The sequence below is a fragment of the Schistocerca gregaria genome, chromosome 2, assembly GCF_023897955.1.
Source record: "Schistocerca gregaria isolate iqSchGreg1 chromosome 2, iqSchGreg1.2, whole genome shotgun sequence".
Classification (NCBI taxonomy): Eukaryota; Metazoa; Arthropoda; class Insecta; order Orthoptera; family Acrididae; genus Schistocerca; species Schistocerca gregaria.
Window position 1 is genome coordinate 122,067,665 of NC_064921.1, and position 26,556 is coordinate 122,094,220.

The 26,556-nt window shown below is 37.7% G+C and overlaps 1 protein-coding gene across 1 annotated transcript in view; it reads right to left on the reverse strand.

Annotated features, from left to right (window-relative positions):
- The window catches only part of LOC126336485 (dynein axonemal heavy chain 7), a 978,012-nt gene that overhangs the window by 620,144 nt on the left and 331,312 nt on the right, over positions 1–26,556 (reverse strand). The window contains exons 11-14 of the mRNA XM_050000228.1: positions 13,176–13,379; positions 3,029–3,441; positions 1,570–1,723; positions 1,188–1,414 (exon numbers count right to left, since the gene is read on the reverse strand). Of these exons, the coding sequence (XP_049856185.1) occupies positions 1,188–1,414; positions 1,570–1,723; positions 3,029–3,441; positions 13,176–13,379 (998 nt within the window). The remainder of the gene's footprint in view (positions 1–1,187; positions 1,415–1,569; positions 1,724–3,028; positions 3,442–13,175; positions 13,380–26,556) is intronic.

A 26,556-nucleotide genomic window follows, 5' to 3' on the forward strand; every position in this document is an offset into this window, starting at 1 on the left:
AAATAATAATACAGAAAAGACAAATTTTATTAAATACAATTTAAAGGTACCTCTTAAGCTATTTTTCTACATAATCACCATTCAAATTGAGGCACTTACCATATCATGGCATACGATTTTCAATACCGGCCCTGTAGAAATCTCCCACCTGCAAATGCAATCACTGGCTTATACCAGCATGCAGCTCAGTGTCAGTATCAAAGCAGTGTGTAGTGAGCCATGTCCTCATTGTGGAAAAAGTTGGTAGCTACTCAGTGCCAAATCTGTGCTTTATGGTGGAGGACCAAATGCCTCGCATAGGATCTCTCAGGCACAACTGGTTATTTGTGGACATGTGTTGTAGTGAGAAAACAAAACTTTTATGCTAAGTTTTCCCTGGTACTTATTTTGTATCACCTGCCTTAACTTTGACAGTGTCTGACAAAACCTGCGTGAGTTAATTGTTGAGCCATGCTCAAGGAAATCAACAAGAATCACTCCCCTTAGAGTCCCAAAACACAGCACTCAAGATCTTTCTCACTGACAGCATTTGCAAAGACTTCCTTGTTTCTTGGGAGAATGTGTGTGTCCCCAATTTTATGCAGCAAACTCTGTGAAATTAGGAGAAAATGTTGTAAACTTTCTGTAATCATGAAATGATGATTTTCACAAACTTTTTCATTGATTTTCATCACTAGTTCATCAGTCACAAGGCTACGCCTACCACTGGCATGACCATTTTGACAATTAATGCACCACTGCCCCACTCAGCTTTCATTCATTAGTCCTTTTCTGTACACATCACAAAGATCGCAATAAATTTCAATTGGTTTGCAATTATTTCCTAGCAAAAACCTAAGCACAGAAGGCACTTCACATGCTGCAAGATTTTCTATGGCAGTGCACATTTAACACATCACAGAAAGCAAAGTAGTAGAAACACAGATCACAAGGTACCACTGTTGGATTCAACAGAGTGTAGGAATGTTATGGCCCCAACATGGCAGCTGTAACCTCTTCATTGCCGTCACAGACTGAAATGTCAGTTACTTTCTGGATAGCCCTTGTCCGTACACAGTGACCACAGCACAGAATAACTACCATCTTGACTGCTTAAGTATAATGAACCCAACAGCTTTCACACAAGTGATGCACCTCCTATATTCACAGAAATCTTTTTAGAAGTAAAAATGTATATAATTGCTTACCTCGTTGGGTCCTTTGTTTCTGACAGAATTTCAAGCAGTTCATCATTTGACAAGAAAAAGAATCTTGGGAAGTATATTCTTTTCTTATCCAAGTAGTCATTTAGTCCACGCTGTATCATCTCCAATAAAGAATTGCATTTCTTTAAGCGTTCTAACATTTTATCAATTTCAACAACAGCCAACACTTTTGTATCAAGCAAAACTGTTTTCATTATATCACGCCATATCTACAAAACAAAACAGTACAAAGTTTATTTAGACTCTTTCGGATACCTCTGAAGCATTAAGGCATGCGCGCGCGCGCACACACACACACACACACACACACACACACACACACACACACACCAAAGAATCTGAAATAGCGATTTTCGTTATCCACCTTATCAACGGCACTGAATTTTCTTCCTTCTTCAGGCATCTGGCTTTGAATATCTGGTGAAGAGAAAATAGGCTCCAAATATAGCCATGTGCACTGAACTCTAAGCCAGTCATCTAATATTTCCTGCAACAATATCAGTTTTCCTTCCCACTGTCTGCAAGAAAAGTAAATTCATTTCAGTACTTCATAGCTGAAAGTCACCTAGAATAGCACAATGCTATATTCATTATTTTATACAGTCTACAGAAAGAGGCTTCTAACATACTGAGAGTTTCAGAATACTAGTGAATTTAAAGATTTTGTTTTTTATGTAAAATCAAAAGAATAATTTTTGACTGAATTGCACCTGCATACAGGGCAAGGTGGCTCACAAATATGAAAACTGATTAACTGATGAGGAATCACTTGGTTTCATGTCAGCAATGAACATGCCTGCAAATCTTTCATTTTTTTCTCTGCATTCACATCATAGATGATATAACAGCAGCACACCTATCAGAATGATTGTAGTATGCAACTGATGTTATTTCCTAAGATATGTCAATAACTGTGGTAAACCAATAACTTTCTCACACTATGTGATGAAAGTTACAACATCATGTGTATAAAGTTAACTCTACTGAGAGCACCTAATTACATTGTAGTAAGACCTGACAAAACTTAAGGGCATTTTAGTCATATGTAAAGCCTGTCACTTGCACAATAGTTTGTGGCTAAGCCATGTTTCCACAATATCCTTTTTTCCAGGAGTGCTAGTTCTGCAAGGTTCGCAGGAGAGCTTCTATGAAGTTTGGAAGGTAGGAGACGATGTACTGGTGGAACTAAAGCTGTGAGGACAGGGCGTGAGTCATGCTTGGGTAGCTCAGATACTAGAGCGTTTGCCCGCAGAAGGCAAAGGTTCTGAGTTCAAGTCTCAGTCTGGCACATGGTTTTAATCTGTCAGGAAGTTTCACATCAGCACACACTCCGCTGCAGAGTGAAAATCTCAAAAATACTTGAAATCAATTAACATATGAGACAGACTGATAGCTTTATTTTAAATGACCACACACAACTTCCTCTTTTTAACCCCATTAAGTAAATGTTGGATTACAACAAAAAATTTAATGTCATGTTGCATTTTTGTTAAATGTAGTGGTTTCCATATACTATAAAGAAGGATTACTTCTTTTTTAAATGTCTATATCTGATCTGAATCCATAACATCTGATCAACAGTTGCAGCATTCAGTTGTTTTTCAGTATCATTCCCATGTTCTGCAAGTAAATATAAGGTAATACTGTTAGGGTGACATATGTATCATTCTTATGATAAAAATAGACCACTGTTACACGAAAATGTAAGTAAAAATGAATACCAGTGGGCACAATGATGTTACAGTCCATGTTTAAGCAATAGAGGGAAAAGGTATTATATGTCACTTGCTTAATAGTCACAGTGTACTTTCTAACAAACTTACAGTATTTCAGCTTCAAAAGGCTTAATGTATGGTGAGCTCTTCATAGTCTGTGTTTTCACAATATGATCATCCAGCAAAACTTGAATGTCATCAACTGCTGATAAAATGTGAGTGCCACTGTCACGATATGGAATCGCTGCAAACTCCATATCAGCCCATTCTTTCTTCATCTTCTCCAGAGCTCTCTCCAAATTGTTTTCTTTTGTTGCAGACTCACTTATAGCTTCAAATCGTGGGATAAAATCTTCTAGGCCAAAATCTATAACTTTGGATAATGAGAGTTCGAAATCTGGTTTTATGGGAAAGCCAACTATCTCTGACACTTTTTCCCAGTGACGTTCCTTCATGCCAGGATTTCCAAGAGTCTGTATAATTGGCATGTTTTCACGAAACTTTTCTATTTGAACACGTACCTAGAAAAAAAAAAGAAAGTCCATAAATGAAACATAGGTAACAGGTAATCTATATTCAAATATACTTTGCCTAATTGAAAAGTAAAAACTGAGGAATACATTTTGACAATAGAGTGAATTATATTCAGATATGTCCCTCACAAACACTGACAAAAAATAAAGAATGTGTGATATTGCTGCAGATGTCATTACAAAACTAAGTCAAATTTACAAAGAACTTCGAAGTAAGAACCAACTTTTCAGCATGACACTGTACATGCTCTGGCCTACATGCATAGACTGATTCCACTGAGAGGGGTGTCATAAATTTGCTGTATCCTCTCTTGAGGAAAGCTGGCCAATGACTGTCTCAACTGGTCGTCATTATCATGGATACTGGTTCTGGGATGAACTGACATCTGAGATGGTCCCACATGGATTCTGTAAGGGATAGATCTTGGAACCTTGTTGGCCATGGGATTATCTTGACATCACATGTACAGTTCACAGGCACACATGCAATGTGTGTACACGCATTGCCCCATTAAAAATGATACCACAATACTGCTGCAGGACAAGAGGATGAAAGATGTGTGTGATATAACACTTTGCCATCAGAGACCCCTTAACCACTACCTGCTGTGACCTGAGGCCATACCCAATGTCTTCCCATACCATAATGCCAGGAGTAACAAAAAAAATGGCTCTGAGCACTATGGGACTCAACTGCTGTGGTCATTAGTCCCCTAGAACTTAGAACTACTTAAACCTAACTAACCTAAGGACATCACACACATCCATGCCCGAGGCAGGATTCGAACCTGCGACCGTAGCAGTCTCACGGCTCCAGGAGTAACACCTCTGTGCCTCATTGCAACATTGTTATAATGGAACCTCTCCTCAAGGTGCTACGAAACTAATTGACAATGATCATTCAGGATAATGCAGAACTGCTCTTAATCACTGAACACAATCAGGCACCATTCAACAGCAGTCCATGCTTCCTGGTTATGGTACAATTGCAAATACAGCCATTTCTGTTGTGTTAACACCAGCATAAGCATGGGACAGTAATTTCATAGTCTGAGTGTGGCTAGTCTGTGACCTATGGTGTGGAATGAGACATGAAGGTGAAGGGAGACCGTAACTTGTTCTCAGGCGGTAGGTACAGATGTGAAGGAGTTATAATATGCTTAGTGCACAATACAATGATTCTTCCTTGTGATGATGAGACATGGTGGACCAGTACCTTGACGATGAGTATGCCAGCCCTCATTTTTCAATGCAGTCCAACGAGCCTCTGTCACAACTGAATGCCTCACAAATCTGTATATTGCACTATCTAAAAATGCGGCCAAATGGAGAACCACAATGGTGTCCCTGTCAGATGCTAATAGCACTGTTTCACACAATTACACAGTATCTCAGTGTCCTTCATAGTGTTTGCTCAACATCTAATGCTATACTAGCCCCTTATATACCTAATGGACTCTGGTGGCCATTCTACCTTCCACAGAAAATTGTAACTCTTAATCATTTACATTCCCACATTTGAGTGTACATGTACAAAGTTATATATTAAAAACAAAGATTCCAAGACTTACCAAGCGGGAAAGCGCCTGTAGACAGGCACAATAAAATAACACACAAACACACACACAAAATTTCTAGCTTTCGCAACCAACGGTTGCTTCTTCAGGAAAGAGGGAAGGAGAGGGAAAGACGAAAGGATGTGGGTTTTAAGGGAAGGGGTAAGGAGTCGTTCCAATCCTGGGAGCGGAAAGACTTACCTCAGAGGGAAAAAAGGATAGGTATATGCTCACGCACACACACACACACACACATATCCATCCATACATATATATCCATGTCTGTATATGTATGGATGGATATGTGTGTGTGTGTGTGTGTGTGTGTGTGTGCATGAGCATATACCTATCCTTTTTCCCCCTGAGGTAAGTCTTTCCGCTCCCGGGATTGGAATGACTCCTTACCCTCTCCCTTAAAACTCACATCCTTTCGTCTTTCCCTCTCCTTCCCTCTTTCCTGAAGAAGCAACCGTTGGTTGTGAAAGCTAGAAATTTTGTGTTTGTGTGTTATTTTATTGTGCCTGTCTACCAGCGCTTTCCCGCTTGCTAAGTCTTGGAATCTTTGTTTTTAATATATTTTTCCCATGTGGAAGTTTCTTTCTATTTTATTTACATGTACAAAGTTACATTGACAGCTGACCATGTCTTCTGGGTGCTTAATTTTTTTTGACAGGCAGTATTTTGCGATGAATACTTATATAAAACATTACATACTCTTCAGAAATGGATTCTGTATTAGAAGTTCTTGGAAATTTTTCAACTACATTATTTGCGTGGAAATGGGGTCAATAGTAACTCTACAATACTGAACACAACCAAAACACCAGTAAGAAATCTTAACAATGGTTCTCAACTGATAGTACTATTGTATTCCCAGTTACAGAAAACATTCACATGAAAACTTACTTCCCTGTTCAGGGTGCTGTGTGTGCTGTAGAGGGCATTGTCTGATGTCTTCACTGTAAATCATGACAGCTTGCTACTTACATCATTCAATTTTTCACATGGAGGGGGAAGGAGTGACCCAGAAACTATCAAACATTATAAAAACTACTGTGCTATGTTAAGAAAAGTTATTAAAAAATCCAGAAGTATGTGTATCATGTCTAAAAACAGCAACTCTGATAATAAAATTAAAACAATTTGGAATATTATTAAAAGAGAAACAGGTCAACCAAGAGCACCAGAGGACAGTATTACCATCAAATTGAATGAAAACTTTATGAACAAAAAGTCAGAAGTTGGAAATACTTTTAATAGTCATTTTCTAAATGTTGTGAATATAGTAGGATTCAGGTGTTCATTAGAAGATGCTAGGCTGTTAATGGAAGAGGCCATAACTATGCAATTTGATACAATTGAAATCTCACCCACTTCTCCCTCTGAAATTAGGAAAACAATAAACTTGCCTAAAAGTAAAAACTCACATGGAATTGATGGCATTTCCAGCAAAATACTAAATGCTTGTTCTCAACAGATAAGTAAGATTCTCAGCCACCTGTGTTATAGCTCTCTGGAAGAGGGCATTTTCCCTGATAGACTGAAATATGCTATTGTTATACCTTTGCATAAAAAAGGGGATAGATCTGATGTCAACAATTATTGACCAATCTCCTTTCTAACAGCTTTATCCAAAATTTATGAGAAAGTAATGTATTCAAGAGCAGCTTCACATATCTGTAAAAATGAAGTACTAACAAAATGTCAATTTGGTTTCCAGAAAGTTTTTTCAACAGAAAAAGCCATATATGCTTTCAACAATCAAATCTTGATGATCTGAATAACCGAACACCACCCATTGGGATTTTTTGTGATCTCTCAAAGGCTTTTGATTGTGTAAATCATGAAATTCTGCTAGACAAGCTCAAGTATTGTGGCATGAGTGGGACAGTGCACAAATGGTTTAATTTGTACCTAACTGGAAGAGTGCAGAAAGTTGAAATAAGCAGTTCTCATAATATGCAAAGATCAGAAGATTCCTCAAACTGGGGAACTATCAAGAATGGGGTTCCACAAGGGTCGGTCTTGGGCCCTTTGTTGTTCTTAATATACACTCCTGGAAATTGAAATAAGAACACCGTGAATTCATTGTCCCAGGAAGGGGAAACTTTATTGACACATTCCTGGGGTCAGATACATCACATGATCACACTGACAGAACCACAGGCACATAGACACAGGCAACAGAGCATGCACAATGTCGGCACTAGTACAGTGTATATCCACCTTTCGCAGCAATGCAGGCTGCTATTCTCCCATGGACACGATCGTAGAGATGCTGGATGTAGTCCTGTGGAACGGCTTGCCATGCCAATTCCACCTGGCGCCTCAGTTGGACCAGCTTTCGTGCTAGACGTGCAGACCGCGTGAGACGACGCTTCACCCAGTCCCAAACATGCTCAATGGGGGACAGATCCTGACATCTTGCTGGCCAGGGTAGTTGACTTACACCTTCTAGAGCATGTTGGGTGGCACGGGATACATGCGGACGTGCATTGTCCTGTTGGAACAGCAAGTTCCCTTGCCGGTCTAGGAATGGTAGAACGATGGGTTCGATGACGGTTTGGATGTACCGTGCACTATTCAGTGTCCCCTCGACGATCACCAGAGGTGTACGGCCAGTGTAGGAGATCGCTCCCCACACCATGATGCTGGGTGTTGGCCCTGTGTGCCTTGGTCATATGCAGTCCTGATTGTGGCGCTCACCTGCACGGAGCCAAACACGCATACGACCATAATTGGCACCAAGGCAGAAGCGACTCTCATCGCTGAAGACGACACGTCTCCATTCGTCCCTCCAGTCACGCCTGTCGCGACACCACTGGAGGCGGGCTGCACGATGTTGGTGCGTGAGCGGAAGGCGGCCTAACGGTGTGCGGGACCGTAGCCCAGCTTCATGGAGACGGTTGCAATGGTCCTCGCCGATACCCCAGTAGCAACATTGTCCCTAGTTTGCTGGGAAGTGGCGGTGCGGTCCCCTATGGCACTGCGTAGGATCCTACGGTCTTGGCGTGCATCCGTGCGTCGCTGAGGTCCAGTCCCAGGTCGACGGGCACATGCACCTTCCGCCGACCACTGGCGACAACATCGATGTACTGTGGAGACCTCACGCCCCACGTGTAGAGCAATTCGGCGGTACGTCCACCCGGCCTCCCGCATGCCCACTATACGCCCTCGCTCAAAGTCTGTCAACTGCACATACGGTTCACGTCCACACTGTCACGGCATGCTACCAGTGTTAAAGACTGCGATGGAGCTCCGTATGCCACGGCAAACTGGCTGACACTGACGGCGGCGGTGCACAAATGCTGCGCAGCTAGCGCCATTCGACGGCCAACACCACGGTTCCTGGTGTGTCCACTGTGACGTGTGTGTTATCATTGCTTGTACAGCCCTCTCGCAGTGTCCGGAGCAAGTATGGTGGGTCTGACACACCAGTGTCAATGTGTTCTTTTTTCCATTTCCAGGAGTGTATATTAATGACTTGCATTCTATATTCATGAAGAGGTAAAGTTAGTTCTCTTTGCTGATGATACAAGTGTAGTAATCACACCTGACAAACAAGAATTAACTGATGAAATTGTCAATAATGTCTTTCAGAAAATTACTAAGTGGTTCCTTGTAAACGGACTCTCACAGAATTGTGATAAGACACAGTACATACAGTTCTGTGCAGTAAATGGTATGATGCCATTTGTAAATATAGACCTTAATCAGAAGCATATAGCTAAGGTAGAATATTCAAAATTTTTAGGTGTGCCCATTGATGAGAGATTACAGTGGAAGAAACACATTGATGATCTGCTGGAATGTTTGAGTTCAGCTACTTATGCAATAAAGGTCATTGCAAATTTTGCTGATAAACATCTTAGTAAATTAGATTACTACGCCTATTTTCACTCATTGCTTGCATATGGCATCATATTTTGGGGTAATTCATCAATGAGGAATAAAGTATTTATTGCACAAAAGTGTGTAATCAGAATAATAGGTGGAGTCCACCCAAGATCATCCTGCAAACATTTATTTAAGGATCTAGGGATATTCACAGTAGCTTCTCAGTATATATACTCTCTTATTTAATTTGTTATTAGCAACCAAACCCAATTCAAAAGTAATAGCAATGTGCATAACTACAATACTAGGAGAAAGGATGATCTTCACTATTAAAGATTAAATCTAACTTTGGCACAGAAAGGGGTGAATTAACTGCCACTAAAGTCTTTGGTCACTTACCAGATAGTATCAAAAGTCTGACAGATAACCAACAAGTATTTAAGAAGAAATTAAAAGAATTTCTGAATGACAACTCCTTCTACTCCCTAGAGGAATTTTTAGATACAAATTAAGAAAAAAAAGAAAAAAGAAACAAAAAAATTATAAAAAAATTTCAAAAAAAATAAAAAAAGTTGTTATATTAACGTAATTATGTTGTTAAATTAACGTAATTATGTCATGTACTGGAAAATTTGACTTGTTTCACATCATTATGAATTATTGTATTCATGATACATGGAACTATTATTAAACTAATCTAATCTCTATTACAGATAAAGAAGACAATGGAATGTCCACACAAAATCTTAAATCAAAGTAAGTCAATGATATTGCAGCAGAATGAAAATGACAATGGAATTAGGGTGAAATACAAATCACAATGAAAAATAATGTGTGAAGAACCAATGTGCTCACCATTAGCAATCCACCGATGATATATAATGATAACAATAAGTGTTACATAATGCTTTATTGATAATACTGGGCATAACAGGAAACAAAACTGATTTTATTTTGTCATATAAATCCATAAGAACACAAAAATAAAAGAAAGAGATAGACACATTTCCACTCAATAAATACAACCAACTCAATAAATACTTCTGCCAGGCATCTTTTGATTTCTTCAGTCATTATTGTACAATTTATTATGGATTTATTTTCCAAATTCTGACTGAATCTTGTAAACTTATGAATCCTTCTTTTCTTAGTCACACATTACCAAATATCCATTCATTTCACAGTAGACATGTCTAGTAATACTTCAACTTCCTAATTTCTGTCATATTTTGGTATGTGGGAATGGTGTGTACAAAGGACTTTATCATAAATATTGACAATGCTTTTTTCCCACAGTAGCATTGTAAATTATTCCATGCAAAATAACACACTGAATGTAAATGCAATACACAGTTTTTCTGGAGTCCATATGAAAGGTGTCTGATAGGAGAGAGAAGATCTACAGGCTTTGTTAATCAGAAGTTTGTTTAGTCAGCACATTATCATTAAAGAATTTCTCAACAGCCAAGAGACATATGTTACAGGAGAGGTGTTGTGCATTACAAAAAGAATTCCTCTCAAAATTCCAAAAACCCATATTCGAATACAAGTCAAGAAAAATATTCATTTGTCATACTTACATTTCATGTAATATTCATGGAGGTAAAATAAGATATATTCTGCAGCATGCAGAGGATACTGGGACTAAAGTGTCAACTGCAAGTAAGAATGCATAAACAGCCATACTTGCCAGTAATATTTTTCTTACTTAAAATGGTGACAAATGAGAACTTAAAACCAAATAATTTGTCAAATGTGTGCTAAGCAGTGTTTCAATTGTCCCTGATTCCACAGCTCTGTAGTTTGTATAGAAGTAAGTAGCAGTTTGAATTGAGCTTTAGTCAGATCATAGAAAAATCATATGATCCTTTATTCCTCTAATGAAAAGCTAATCTTTTTCATAAAATCTCTCATTGTGGATGTAATTTTTTAAATATTTTCTGTAAGACCTTTTTTTGATTAGGTTCGGTGCACTTTTTTAATTGCTTTAGAGAAAACTGGGAAGACATAGATTGATTGTGATTATTTCCTATCTCTTCTGTCACATAGTTTTTAAGCTGTGGCTTTCTCTCTGTCCATGTTAGACTGTATGATAAACACTCCTAGTCAAAGAGATGGTTGGTAATCACAGCCAACTGTGTGAAATAATCTCTGTATACAAAAGACAATCTTCCCACTGACTGACCCATTCACTGACTCATCATCACCCAGCCCAAACAGCTAAGGTCAGAAATTTGAAAATTGGAGAGGGTGTTGATGTTACACTGCAGGCTTAATTTAAGAAGGGATATTTTTTTTAAATTCCATCCTTAAGGGGATGAAACAGGGGATTAAATTTTCCTGAAAATATTTTGCTATTAAGGCAATTCTACACTCATGAAAATTGGTGTTTGTTTTCTCGGTCTGAAATAAAGGAATATGTGTTACTGCATTTTCGTAAATTTAACCCATATTGAGGGGGGGGGGGGGGGGGGGGCATGACATTGTAAGTGAATGTTCTGTTTTTCATTATTACAAGACTACTAAATTATTTTTAAAGCTACATCTATTAAAACTGGTATACGACTTCACAGTTACAAATTTTTTAAAATTAATGTTTCAATGTTTTTGGAGATTCAACACCTATGGAGGTGAAATTGGGGATGAAATATTTTATGGAAATATTTCAGTCTGCACGCACTTTTGAAGTTAAATGGATAAAAAATTGTATTTGGCTTCTCTGTGAGAAACAAAAAAAAAAAATATTTCACTGTTTTTGGTGTGAAATCAGGGGTGAAACACTTATGAAAAAATTTCTTTGTAAGAGCATTTCTAAAGCTAAATTGTTGAAAAAGGATGTTTGGCTTCTCAGTTAGAAATGGAAAAAAAAAGTTTTTCACTGTTTCTGGAAATCCAACCTCTAAGGGGACGAAAATTTGTAACACCGGTATACTAAAACCTGTTTAAAGTTAAATCTATGAAAGGTGGTATTTCACTTCTTTGTTAGACATAAGGAAAACCGAGAGAGGTGTCGCAGTGGTTAGACACTGGACTTGCATTCGGGAGGACGATGGTTCAATCCTGCGTCCGGCCATCCTGATTTAGGTTTTCCATGATTTCCCTAAATCGCTCCAGGCAAATGCCGCGATGGTTCCTTTCAAAGGGCACGGCCTACTTCCTTCCCCGTCCTTCCCTAATCCGATGAGACCGATGACCTTGCTGTCTGGTTTCCTTCCCCAAAAAACAACCAACAACATAAGGAAAACCTTTTGGTCACTAGTACAGTCAGAAAAGACAATGCTTCTAGGGCCAAAATTAGTATGAAAATTTAGAAAGTGTTGCAGTTTGTGAACAACACAAAAATTTGGTTACAGAAAAAGGGCAAAAAATTGTGTGCAGACCATACAGTCTACATGAGTGAAGAAGTGGGCGCTTAGCCAGTATTTTATATGCAGCCTTGATTACAGTGGTAGGCATTCAGTCCCATCTATTTTTTAAATGCATCTACCCTCAAGAGAACATGAACTATGGATAATCACTGTAAAGATGTGCAGTACATGCTGCGGATGTACGTTGTGGATGATTTACAAAAATATATCTCAATCTTAAGATAAACTATTATTAATTCATAGTGTCTGCAGTATAACTGATGACACTTTGCAAATAAAGAGACAGGCATCTAGTAAAATGTAATCAGTGAGTTTGAAAAATATTGTATGGTAAATAGTGTACTTAGTGGAGAGGAAGAAAGTTAAGATGTCCTCAACCTAAAGGTTTACTGAACTCACTTGCAATGTGGTATCTGTGATCTGAAAATCAATCACTGAACCACGAAGCTACAATACTGTATGCAATGTCATGGAAGATGTTACCTCTCATATTTATAAACCACCGCCCACCTTTTCAAGAACATGATTAAAAATGATAAGACTTTTAATACTAAGTTAACTATTGCAATTCTTTTCAATAAAGTGAAAATGCCTCCTGGAATGATTAGCCAAACTTACTAAAAATAATGTTTGATTTTGGTTTCTGATTAGAATTTCAGTCTTCCTCATTTCATAGAACAGATGATAATCATGACAAGTTTTTCAAACCTAAAAACTGCAATCACTGCAATGATATCAAGAACTTTCTTTTCATGTAACTTTTAAGTAAAAATTAGGACATATGCTTAATTGAGAAGAGCTTATATCTTACTATCACTATCACATACAGCAAAACAAAATAAAAGAATAAATGTGGTTATCTAAATTACTGAAATTGTTTCCCAGAAACAAACAGTAACTGCGAGTCATAACTCAAAATTAAAATTAAGTGTAATCTACCTGAGTCAGATTAGTTACATACTGTGTTAGCCAGGTCCTTTGCTGGTGGAACATCCCCAAACTGCTTTTCTAATTTGTATATTGTTCTGTATAAATTTGAAACTTCTTGATCTATATCATCAGGATTGAATGAGCCAACTTTACTTGTCATCCATAATTCATGCTTTTCTATAAATTCTGTAGCATTTTCATACAACTTCTTATAAGGCGCTAATTTGTCAGCAATCTGGGAAAAAATGTGAGTATTAATGTCACACATGTAAGGCATGTAATTGTAAATGTTAAAAATAGGGCACAGTAATTTTTCTTGTGTCCCACTATTAGTGACAAGCCATTTGGATAATTGGCACAGTCAACAGGTTCATTTGTTGATAACTGCTTGTAGTGGAATGATCAGAGCCACAAGCAAGGAGTGTTAACTTACACAAAGAAACTCTGCCATCCGAACCTACACCATTTCATCAGAAAGAGTGGTAGTTATGTACCTTTGCACAACAACTGTCGAAATATGAATGCAACTCTTACCTGCGGTTGGAGGTTAAATTACTCCCTATGCCCATAAACTGCCCATATTCTGCTGTAGTATGGGATGCATTCAATCAGAGAAGTATTATTTTCTTACCTTCCTTGCATTCTTTGATTCCATAAAGTATCATCAGAGACAAACTGAAGTATCATCAATAAAATTTAAGACATAATCATCAGCAGCATTTAACATAAGCAGTGTCCTACTTACTAGTTTTCTTAAGTTTTTCCCCCTCTACACATTTTTTCTCAAGTTGTCAGATTCTAGTGTGGTATAGTTGGTTGCAATGTTCTACATTTGCATTAATGGAAAGAGCTCTTGCTTTTAATAGAACAACTTCAGGCATATGGAAAGAGGTATCAGCCATTTTAATTGGTTTCTTAACAGTGATGGAAAAGATAGAGCAGAAGCTACAACCTATTATGCAGATTTTCTTCATCCCCATATCATGTAGTTTCAATTTATTCTTTTCTTTTAAAACACAGAATAGTTGATGCTACACACCACACCTTTTCCTAAAATTTCAAGCAGATCCGTGGAGACAATAATTACGTATTGTGATAAGTCTTGCATGTCATTCATCATTTGAAAGGCACTGCGATAAGACAATATTTCTTGCAATTAAAGCGTTTTGTTGATTCCATAAATAGTTTTATCTTAAGACACAAAAGTTCTTCTTTGCTCTACTCTAGTAGAACTATAATGTTAAAAGATAAAATTAATTACTATCATGGGTATCAGTTCCCTTCATGTCACATCATTTTTACAGTTAAGGATATCAGATGTACTTGCAAGCACTTCATTTTCATTGTCTGACAGAATATATCAACATGAAGTTTCTACCAGATTTTTTAGTTGGTACAAACTTCAGCACATATCCTCTCCTGTCTCTCTATTGCAATGAAGAAATTCTCACATAAAGTATATGTACTGTTACTTTCATTACATTTGATCACATGGACTCATCTTTGGTTGGTTGGTTGGGAGTTAGGGGACTAAATTGCTATGTCACCAGTCCCTCATTCAATGACTAGTTGATGCATAGTTAGTTACTACAGACATAGATTGTTTGAATTTCAACAGTACATAGAAGTGAGAAAATCAAGAGACTAAAAGCAATATTGATAATTTACAGAGACATAAAAGTATATGGTTCAGGTCAAAGTGCCGACAATGATGCCCCCCCCCCCCCCCCCTCAAAAATTGCTCCTCTGCAGACAGGCAGACAGAGGGATTTCCCACATATCTGACATCCCACTCTCCCTACCGACTCACTGCTGGGGTAAGACAGTACAACAGTAAATAAATCAATCTAGACACATGGAGAGGAGATCCAGAAAACAAAGATTGAAAACAAAAATCAGATGGATCAAGAATAGTACAACAAGGTGGTGAAGTAATCAAAGAAACTCAGTTCATTTGCAAGAATCCCATGTTCTGCAGCAAAAGACTTTCTTCTGTTTCTGGCACAAGATGGAACTTGCACAAATGTCCCACTCTCTCAGATGAAGCATCAAAACCTGTTCTTTTGTCATTAGATAATGTCAAGGATAAATGATCCTTAAGGTCTGGCCTTCATTGGAGTCGATATATTGAGGATGTAACAGGAAAAAAGGGCTACACACATATAAAAGTAATTAAAACAGTGAAAGATGGGTGATCCGGGTGCCAGGTGGAGGAGGTATGATCAAGGACCACCAAGGTCAGCATGCAGGACGAAAAAGTATAGAATCATAGACTTACATTTACATGATTACACTGCAATTAACACTTAAGTGCCTTAGCAGTGGACTCATCAAATGACCTTCAGACTATTTCTCTACTGTTCCACTCTCAAGTATCATGTGGGACAAATGAACCCTTAAATCTTTGTATCGAAGCTCTGATTTCTCTTATTTTGCTACAGTGATCATTTGTCCTCATCTAGGTGGGCATCACAAAAATATTTTCACATTCAGATGAGAAAGTTTGGTGACTTAAATTTTGTGTAAAGATCTTGCTGCAACAAAAACTGACTTTGTTTCAGTTATTGCCACTCCAACTCATGCATCATATCTGACACTCTCTTTCCTATTTTACAATACTACAAAAAGAGCTTCCCTTCTTTGAACTTTTTTGATGACCTCCATCACTTCTAGCTGCTAGGGATAATATACTGCCCTGCCATACTCCTGAAGAGAACAGACAAGCCTAGTATAGGCAGTCACTTTAGTAGACCTGTTGCAGATTCTGTGTGTCCTGCCAATAAAACAGTCTTTGGTTTGCCGTCCAGACAGCATTATCTGCATAATTATTCCAATTTAAGTTCTTAATAATTGTAAGCCCTAGGATTTTAGTACAATCAACAGCCTTTACAGTTGTGAGGTTTACTGCGTAACTGAAATTTAATGGATTCCTTTTAGTATTCATGTGGGTGGTGTCACATTTTTCGCACAATACATATGTTGTTGTTGTGGTCTTCAGGCCTGAGACTGGTTTGATGCAGCTCTCCATGCTACTCTATCCTGTGCAAGGTTCTTCATCTCCCAGTACCTACTGCAACCTACATCCTTCTGAATCTGCTTAGTGTATTCATCTCTTGGTCTCCCTCTACGATTTTTACCCTCCACACTGCCCTCCAATACTAAATTGGTGATCCCTTGATGCCTCAGAAGATGTCCACCCAACCGATCCCTTCTTCCGGTCAAGTTGTGCCACAAACGTCTCTTCTTCCCAATCCTATACAATACTTCCTCATTAGTTATGTGATCTACCCATCTAATCTTCAGCATTCTACTGTAGCACCACATTTTGAAAGCTTCTATTCTCTTCTTGTCCAAACTATTTATCGTCAGTGTTTCACTTCCATACATGGCTACACCCCATACAAATACTTTCAGGAATGGCTTCCTGACACTTAAATCAATACTCGAAGTTAACAAATTTCTCTTCTTCAGAAACGCTTTTCTTGCCATTGCCAGTCTACATTTTATATCCTCTCTACTTCGACCATCATCAGTTAATTTGCTCCCCAAATAGCAAAACTCCTTTACTACTTTAAGTGTCTCATTTCCTAATCTAATTCCCTCAGCATCACCCGACTTAATTGGACTACATTCCATTATCCTCGTTTTGCTTTTGTTGAAGTTCATCTTATATCTTCCTTTCAAGACACTGTCCATTCTATTCAACTGCTCTTCCAAGTCCTTTCCTGTCTCTGACAGAATTACAATGTCATCGGCGAACCTCAAAGTTTTTATTTCTTCTCCATGGATTTTAATACCTACTCCAAATTTTTCTTTTGTTTCCTTTACTGCTTGCTCAATATACAGATTGAATAACATCAGGGATAGGCTACAACCCTGCCTCACTCCCTTCCCAACCACTGCTTCCCTTTCATGTCCCTCAACTCCTATAACTGCCATCTGGTTTCTGTACAAATTGTAAATAGCCTTTCGCTCCCAGTATTTTACCCCTGCCACCTTTAGAATTTGAAAGAGAGTATTCCAGTCAACAATGTCAAAAGCTTTCTCTAAGTCTACAAATGCTAGAAATGAAGGTTTGCCTTTCCTTAATCTTTCTTCTAAGATAAGTCATAAAGTCAGTATTGCCTCACGTGTTCCAGTATTTCTACGAAATCCAAACTGGTCTTCCCCGAGGTCGGCTTCTACTAGTTTTTCCATTCATCTGTAAAGAATTCATGTTAGTATTCTGCAGCTGTTGCTTATTAAACTGATTGTTCGCTAATTTTGACATCTGTCAACACCTGCTTTCCTTGGGATTGGAATTATTATATTCTTCTTGAAGTCTGAGGGTATTTCTCCTGAGCTCTTGATGTTCATACAAGTGGTTCTCTTATCTACAAAGGTATCCTTAATTTTCCTGTAGGCAGTATCTATCTTACCCCTAGTGAGATAAGCCTCTACATCCTTACATTTGTCCTCTAGCCATACCTGCTTAGCCATTTTGCATATCCTGTCAATCTCATTTTTGAGACGTTTGTATTCCTTTTTGCCTGCTTCATTTATTGCATTTTTATATTTTCTCCTTTCATCAATTAAATTCAATATTTCTTATGTCACCCAAGGATTTCTACTAGCCCTCGTCTTTTTACCTACTTGATCCTCTGCTGCCTTCACTACTTCATCCCTCAAAGGTACCCATTCTTCTTCTACTGTATTTCTTTCCCCCATTCCTGTCAATTGTTCCCTTATGCTCTCCCTGAAACTCTGTACAACCTCTGGTTCATTCAGTTTATCCAGGTCCCATCTCCTTAAATTCCCACCTTTTTGAAGTTTCTTCAGTTTTAATCTACTGGTCATAACCAATAGATTGTGGTCAGAGTCCACATCTGCCCCTGGAAATGTCTTACAATTTAAAACCTGGTTTCTAAATCTCTGTCTTACCATTATATAATTTATCTGATACCTTTTAGTATCTCCAGGGTTCTTTCATGTATACAACCTTCTTACATGATTCTTAAACCAAGCGTTAGCTATGATTAAGTTGTGCTCTGTGCAAAATTCTACCAGGCGGCTTCCTCTTTCATTTCTTAGCCCCAAACCATGTCCACCTACTACGTTTCCTTCTCTCCCTTTTCCTACACTCGAATTCTAGTCACCCATGACTATTCAATTTGCATCTCCCTTCACTATCTGAATAATTTCTTTTATTTTATCATACATTTCTTCAATTTCTTCGTCATCTGCAGAGCTAGTTGGCATATAAACTTGTACTACTGTAGTAGGTGTGGGCTTCGTATCTACCTTGGCCACAATAATGCGTTCACTGTACTATTTGTAGTAGCTTACCCGCATTCCTATTTTCCTATTCATTATTAAACCTACTCCTGCATTACCCCTCTTTGATTTTGTGTTTATAACCCTGTAGTCACCTAACCAGAAGTCTTGTTCTTCCTGCCACCAAACTTCACTAATTCCCACTATATCTAACTTTAATTTATGCATTTCCCTTTTTAAATTTTCTAACCTACCTGCCTGATTAAGGGATCTGACATTCCACGCTCCGATCCATAGAACGCCAGTTTTTTTCCTCCTGATAACGACATACTCTTGAGTAGTCCCCACCCGGAGATCCAAATGGGGGACTATTTTACCTCTGGAATATTTTACCCAAGAGGACGCCATCATCATTTAATCATACAGTAAAGCTGCATGCCCTCGGGAAAATTTACGTCCGTAGTTTCCCCTTGCTTTCAGCCGTTCCCAGTACCAGCACAGCAAGGCCATTTTGGTTATTGTTACAAGGCCAGATCAGTCAATCATCCAGACTGTTGCCCTTGCAACTACTGAAAAGGCTGCTGCCCCTCTTCAGGAACCACACGTTTGTCTGGCCTCTCAATAGATACCCCTCCGTTTTGGTTGTACCTACGGTACGGCTATCTGTATCGCTGAGGCACACAAGCCTCCCCACCAACGGCAAGGTCCATGGTTCAAGGGGGGGGCAATACATATATCTTACCTAAATCAGTTTTCAACTGTTTTTGATTGGTTATGACTCTGTTAGATGGTAAATGGCAGCATCATCTGCAAACAATCTAAGAGAGCTGCTCAAATTGTCTCCTAAATTATCTATATGTAGACTAGGAACAACAGAGGGCCTATAATACTCCCTTAACGAATGCCAGATATGACTTTTGTTTCACTCAATGACTTTTCATTAATTACTATGAACTGTGACCTTTCTGACAGGAAATAGTAAATAACAAATCCAGTCACACAGCGGAGACGATAGTCCATAGACATACAAGTTGACTAGAAGTCACCTGTGATGAACAGTTTCAAAAGCCTTCTCTAAATCTAGAAACATGGAATCAATTTGATATGCCCTGTAGGTAACACTCATTACTTCATGTTAATAAAGAGGCAGCTGAGTTTCACAAGAATGATGTTTTCTGAATCAGTGCTGACAATGTGTCAGTAGATGATCTTCTTCTAGGTAATTCAAAGGAACACATTTTATGTTCCAAAACCTTCAGCAAACCAACATCAGTGACATGGGTCTGTAATTCAGGGGATTACTCCTATTTACATTCATGAGTAATGACATAATGTATGCAACTTCCCAGTCCTTAGGAACAGATCTTTCATTCACTGAGCATTTGTATGTATTTGGTAAGTAAGGGGCTATTACACAAGCATACTCTGAAAGGCGCCTAACTGGTACACAATTTGGACCACAAAACTTTACTAAATGATGTAAGCCCCTTTGCTACACTGAGGATGTCTATCTCTAAGTTACTCAGGTTGGCAGCTGTACTTGATTTGAATTCTGGAATATTTACTTTGTCTTCTTTGCAAATGAATTTTTAAAAACATTGTTCATTAACTCCACATTAATTGCACTGTAACAGTGCTTTCATGCAGTGAAGGTAGTGACTGAGTCCTGCTGCTGTTGTACTTTACACACAACTAGAAATCACTTTGGATCTTTTGTCAGATTCAAAATATAGTTTCACTTATGGAAACTATTAAAGCAACTGAAGCCCCATGGTAAATTTTGAGCTTTTGTAAGACATCACCAATCTTGGAGATCTTACGTTCTTCTAAATTTTGCGTGTTTTTCTCATTCTGCATTTCTTCTGCAGCAGTCTTCTGGCTTGTATTGTGTGCCACTGGGGATTAGTACCAACTTTTATTAATTTACTTGGGATATATAACTCAACTGCCATCTACACAATTTTTTGCTGGAATACAAGCCACATCTCATCTATACTTACATAATTATTTTGCAAGGCATGGAGACTGTCCCTCACAAATTTTTTAAACAGATATATTTCGTGTTTATTTTTTTAGATTTGGGTGTTATTTTTGTGAATTTGTGTTTTATTCATCTCATGACATACATTTGCAATCCATTTGGTATGCGTACAGTAGACATGTCAAAAATTTATAAAACAGTTACAATGATTTTTACATTAATAAATAATAGCACTAAAATAAATAATAACACTATAAGGATATTTCCTGGAATGTGTAACACATTGTACCCAGCTAAAATATCCAATTTGTCCTGCATGAATTTATCTGCTGAGTAATAACACTTGAGTGTCAGTACCTCATATAGTTTTCTTTTAAGTGAACCTAAATTCATCTGCATCTTATTGTTCCCTTTCAATTTATTACAAATTTTCATTCTCATGTATTGAGTCCCCTGGGCTTACAGTCGGAGGTAGTGGATGGGGAGCATAAAATTTTCTTTGTTTCTAGTATCATGTGAATGGACAAAATGGCTTCCCTCAAATAATTCATGTCTGGTATACAAAAATATAATAATCTCATATATGTATTAGGATGGTAGAGTCAGTATTTTAAGTTTTCTCAAAAATGGTCAACATGGTTCTTTATGATTTGCAGTGCGCATATTTTGAATTATTTTTTTTTTCTGCATCTTTAGTATCCACACTATGATTGTCAAGTTACCCCAAAAAAACAATACCATACCTAATAATGGATTCAAAGTAGCTTGTATATGCTACTTTTTGTGTGTCCATGTCAGTTGCAGTTGATAATATTTGCACTGCAAATGCAAAACTGCTCAGTTTGTTTGCCAGGTATTCTATGTGTGTCTCCCAGTTCAATTTTTTATCTACATTTCAACCTAAGAATTTGACTGAGTCAACGTCTTCTGTACCTTGGTTTTTGTGTAATCTGCTCACATTTTGACTGTTTGGTTTTCAACTGCATCACGTGAGTCACAGATACGTTTAGATTCAATCCATTTGGCTGAAATCAAGTTTCTATGGCACTGAGGGTACGAATCTCAGATTTGGGAACTTTTTCTGAATCCTGATCTTCAACTAAGACAGCAGTATTATTTGCGAACAGAACTGATGGGGAGCTATAGTTAATGGTAAGTCATTAACATATAAGGGAAATAGGACTGGGCCTAATATGGAGCCTTTGTGGAACACCCCGATATATTTTTTTCTAGTCAGAAAATTAATATTTGCCATTTGAAGAAATGTTAAATCTTTGCTTTCTGTTGGATAAGTAGGATTTAAACCTCTGGAGGGCACTGCCTCTAATACCTTACTTTTCAAGTTTGTAAACAAGCAATTAATGGTTTACAGAATCAAATGCCTTTGTGAGGTCACAGAAAATTGCTGCCCTTTTTTTCTCGTGTCTAATGTACTTATTTTTTCAATGAAACTGTTTACTACATCTATGGTGTTCTTCCCCTCCTGAAAACCAAATTGATTATTTAGAATAACATAATATTTTGCAATGAAGTTTTGGATTTGTGCAACAGCAAGTTTTTCAAATATTTTAGACAGGACTGGGAGAATTGAGGTAAGACAATAATTTCCCATGATCTCTCTTGATCCCTTCTTGAAGAGTGGTTTGACTTGAGCTCATTTCAGTACCTCTGGGAAACAGCCCTCTTCAAAACATTGATTTATTATTCCAGCTAGTGGGTTTGCAATTCTGGTGTGTACCATTTTAATAACTTTAGTGGATATTCCATCCAAATCTGCAGATTTTTTGCTTTTTAATATTAGAATAGCATTTTCTACATCCTCCACAGAAACTTTTAAGAATTTTGTAAAGTATTTAGTTCTCACTTAGGGCAAAGGGATTTACTTTGCTGTGATAATCTATTACATCTACATCAGACTTCACTACATTTATAAAGAATTCATTAAAGTACTCTGGTATTTGAGTTGGATTTACAATAGTATTCCCTTCAATGTCAATTTTGAAATTTCTTGGTTACAGGCTTTAACACTTAACTTAGATTTAATGACTGACCACACAGCCTATGTCTTTTTATGATTTAAAATTAGTGTGTTATTTGCCAGTTATTTTGCTGACCTGACAACTATTTTAAATATGGTTTTATAGAGTCTAAAATATTTAATGAAATCAATATCTTTATTGCATTTTAGTACTTTGTGCAGATGCCTTTTCCTTACACTTGAAATTTTTATGCCCTTGGTAACCCAATTTATTTGTTATTTTATTGCTCCAGGGTCTAGTTGGAAATGTTTTATTAAAGAAACAAAAAAAAACTATTTAGGAATTTCTCAAAGCTTTTGTCACTTGAGTTACAATGACCAAAAGGCCATGTTTTCTCTTTCAGGTTCTCACTAAATGATAGCAAGTTTTCTTTGCTGAAGTTCCTGCTCATATGGGTTCTCATATATGAAGTGTTCCTTTCTGTATGTGGCAGCTCAATGAACAATGGACAATAATCTGAAATACATAGATCTAGACAAAATTTATACACATCTTCATATACATAATTAGTTAGAACATTGTCAATACATGTTGCTGATTGTCCATTGTCTCTGGCAGATTCAAAGAAATTCAATTTGAAACCATATTTCTTTACCAAGTCTGTGAATTCTCAAGAGCAGCTACTGTCACATGTGATAGCAATATTAAAATCAGCAGCTACTACATTTTTTCTTTTTTCTCTACAATGGTCTTCTAGCATAATTTGAAGCTTAGATAAGAATAGTTCTTTTGTTGACATCCCTGGAATTCTGTATATTGAGATTATTTTAACATTTGCTAGTGAGTCTACTATTTATATACAACAGCTCTCAAACACACATTCTTCATTTAAATAATTAAAGCAGTTTCTAGTCTTCTAATTATTTATATAACTATGTAGAAGTATACATAAGCCGTGGCCACCATGTGACTTGTTTCTTCTGCAAAAGCTACTAGCTAATCTGAAGTTCCCTATTTTGTTTAGAATTTTGTGTCCTCAGTAAACCAGTGCTCATTTAAACAAACAACTCTAATATTTGCACATTCTGACAGAATGATTTTCGATTCATCTGTTTTGGAGCTTTTATTGATGGAAGCATCAGTGTTTAAACGATTTATATTCCAGTGGATAACATACCTACTTTCACTATTAGTTATGGGCTTCAGCACATTTCTTGCCATATAATGGTTTGGTTTTGCCTTTCTTAATGTTACACAAGTTTTTTCACCCCCATCACTTCTTATCACTTCCCCTTATTTTTATGACCTGGAAAGTATCTATGAAAATCTTACTGAATATTTTTGAGCCCAACCTATTCAGATGTAGACCATCTTTGGCAAGACACTTTGCACTAAGAAATTTGTTGGTATCAATGAAAATGAGTCCCAGTGTATTGCACTATTCTTTAATATTGCCTTTCTGCACATTGCTGTCACTCACTGATCTCCCGTACACAATGCCACTTATTATTATTCTGGAATTCGAGTAGAGACGTCTAGCCATTCGGACGAGGTTCCTTGTGTGGTTCACAATTTCGCTGTTGTTTCAAAGCAAATTTGTCCCCACATGGATAAAAACACCTTTTGGATTTCTGCTATGCTTATCTGCTGTTTTCTCTCTTGAGTTTAAGATGTTGTTTAGGTGTGTGTGTAATTGATGTATCCTGATTCTAGGTCAAACATCGATTTCGAAGTTTGGACTGACTATGTATTTCAAACGAGAGTCACCTATAATAAAGAATTCACTTTCTGTCTTATTATAATGCTTCTTTCTGTCTTTTTTGTATGTTACACTGGTCAACTTATATTTGTTTTGTTCTTCAGTTTCTTTTTCTTTTGTAATGAATTTTTTCGCTGTTTGTCAGTTCTGCCACTCTCCGTATTTGCCAAAGTAGGTCCACGCTGAAGTATTTTCACATACACAACACTTTTCATGTTTCAATGCAAATTTTCTTGCTTTAGCAACAACAGTTCTGCTTTCAGAACATCAATGTCACTTTGAAGGAGACAAATAATTTCATCCTTAGAACTTAGTGCGGATGTTAATCGCGCATTTTCATCACTTGTACAGTTGAGGCATGTCCACTGATATCAGCATTTATAAATTTCAGACAAACATTTGCGCACTTCTCATGTAACCAAAAGTTGGACTTAATGCACTGAATTCCTTTGACTACACATTTTTTACACTTTCTGCATGAAGAACCATTAAATTCAACTGATTTTGGAGCATCCTATCACCAGACAATCCCACTGGGGCCATCTTTACATGCAATAATTTCATTCTTATATTCAGTCCCATTACAACGACCTTGTGGAAATTAATTCCTGTATCCATCATAATGCTCCCTATCTGCTAAGTGTTACTTGTAGCTGAGAGCTCAAGCATGTTTCTGCAACTGTTTACACTTTGAGCGAGCTCCTAAACTAGATGTTCAAAATAATTTTTGGAGAAAGCAGTTGGTATGATTTCATACAATGCTTTATGCCTACTGGTGGCTTTGAACATGTCTTTTTGCCAACACATCATGGGCAGATTGAAGGCACCACTAACTATAATTGTATGAGTGGGGTACCCATTTGAAATGAGACTCGAGTTTTCTTTCAACCGTTCAGCAGCTGTATCATCTCAGTTGTCAGGTGGTCAGTAAAAGCAACCGTTTATTAGTTTATTCAAGTAGCCTAGTATAACTACCCATGCTAACCCATAGGAACTGTCTAATTCAGTTTCACTATAAGATAAACTAGCACTAAAGCAACAAACATAACACCATCTGCTGCATTTTATATCATTTCTGAGCACTGTAATGTCCTTTGTAAAAATTCCAGCTGGACCTATCTCTGGCTTTAGCCAGCTTTAAGTACATACATCAATTTGAGCTTCAGTGCTTTCTATTAGTGCTTGAAGATCCAGTTCTTTCCCTATACAAATATGTAGACTTAAAACTATATTACAGATTGTTCCTTGGTCTTCCCTCCTGCATTTGTCCTATGTGCTTTGTGACTGAAGCCCTTTTTGTACTTTTTGAAGACTCACTAACCTAAAAAAACTGCCCAGTCCATGCCACACAGCCCTCACTATCCCCATCATCAAATCCTGTGTGTAGCGAACACCTGACCTATTCGGTAGAGCCCAAAACGCCACCACTCTATGAGACACAGCAAGGAACCTGCAGCAGACAAGGTCACAGTGCTGTCTGGGCCTCTGATCCAGACCTTCCAGTCAACTCTGTACCAAAGGACCACAGTTCATTCTGTTGATAATGCTGCATATGGGAGTTCTGCCTTCACCTTGCAAGTGAGATTGGCAGTCTTTACCACCTCAGCAACCAGAGATAACCTCTTCTGATCCAAAGTGACACACATCATGAGCCACCACCTGCAATTGCCTGTACTCTGTGCTCTTTATGAGATTCAGAAGTACCCTCTCTAAATCTGGAAAGACTCCTCCCGATATGCACACAGTGTGCACTCTGTACTTTGTCCCCTCCTTGACAACCATATCCCTAAGAAGCCCCATTAAATGCCTATCATTGGAGCTCTCAACTACCATAAATCCCATCCTCTGTGAATACCCAGATCTTGCAGGCTGAGAGGCTTCCTTTGAAACAAGACAGGTAGCTGAATCTGGTACAGAACTTTTATCAGGCATAGATAGCATATGAAACCTAAAACTATTTGTTGGACAAACCAGAAAGGCATTTTGGAACTGCCCTCCTACACTAATGCAACAGTTTCAACCCGTGTGACCAAAGCCACCACCACCTGGAGCTGTGAGCAAAGGGTTACTAACACAACTTGCATCCAAACACAGAAATCACAGTCCCTATTGACGCTAAACACAGTGAATTTCTACAGTAGCCAATTATTGAAACATAGGGCTGTGCCTAGTAAATTCACAAATACACACGAAAATTTAATAATTTAAACTATAAAACACACACATAACCAACGTAAATCATTTTTAATTACCAGGTCATGAAAGACTGCACAAATGAACACTGTGCTCTCCTGTGCTACTGCAGAGGTGCTAACTGTTGCCTAACTGAAAATAAAAATCACTTTCTTGGAGGAAAGAGTGATCTAGTCACCTATATATTTTATACATGTTGTTGGGGGAATCTGACTAAATTATCCTCTGTGAAAATTTTAGCAAGCAG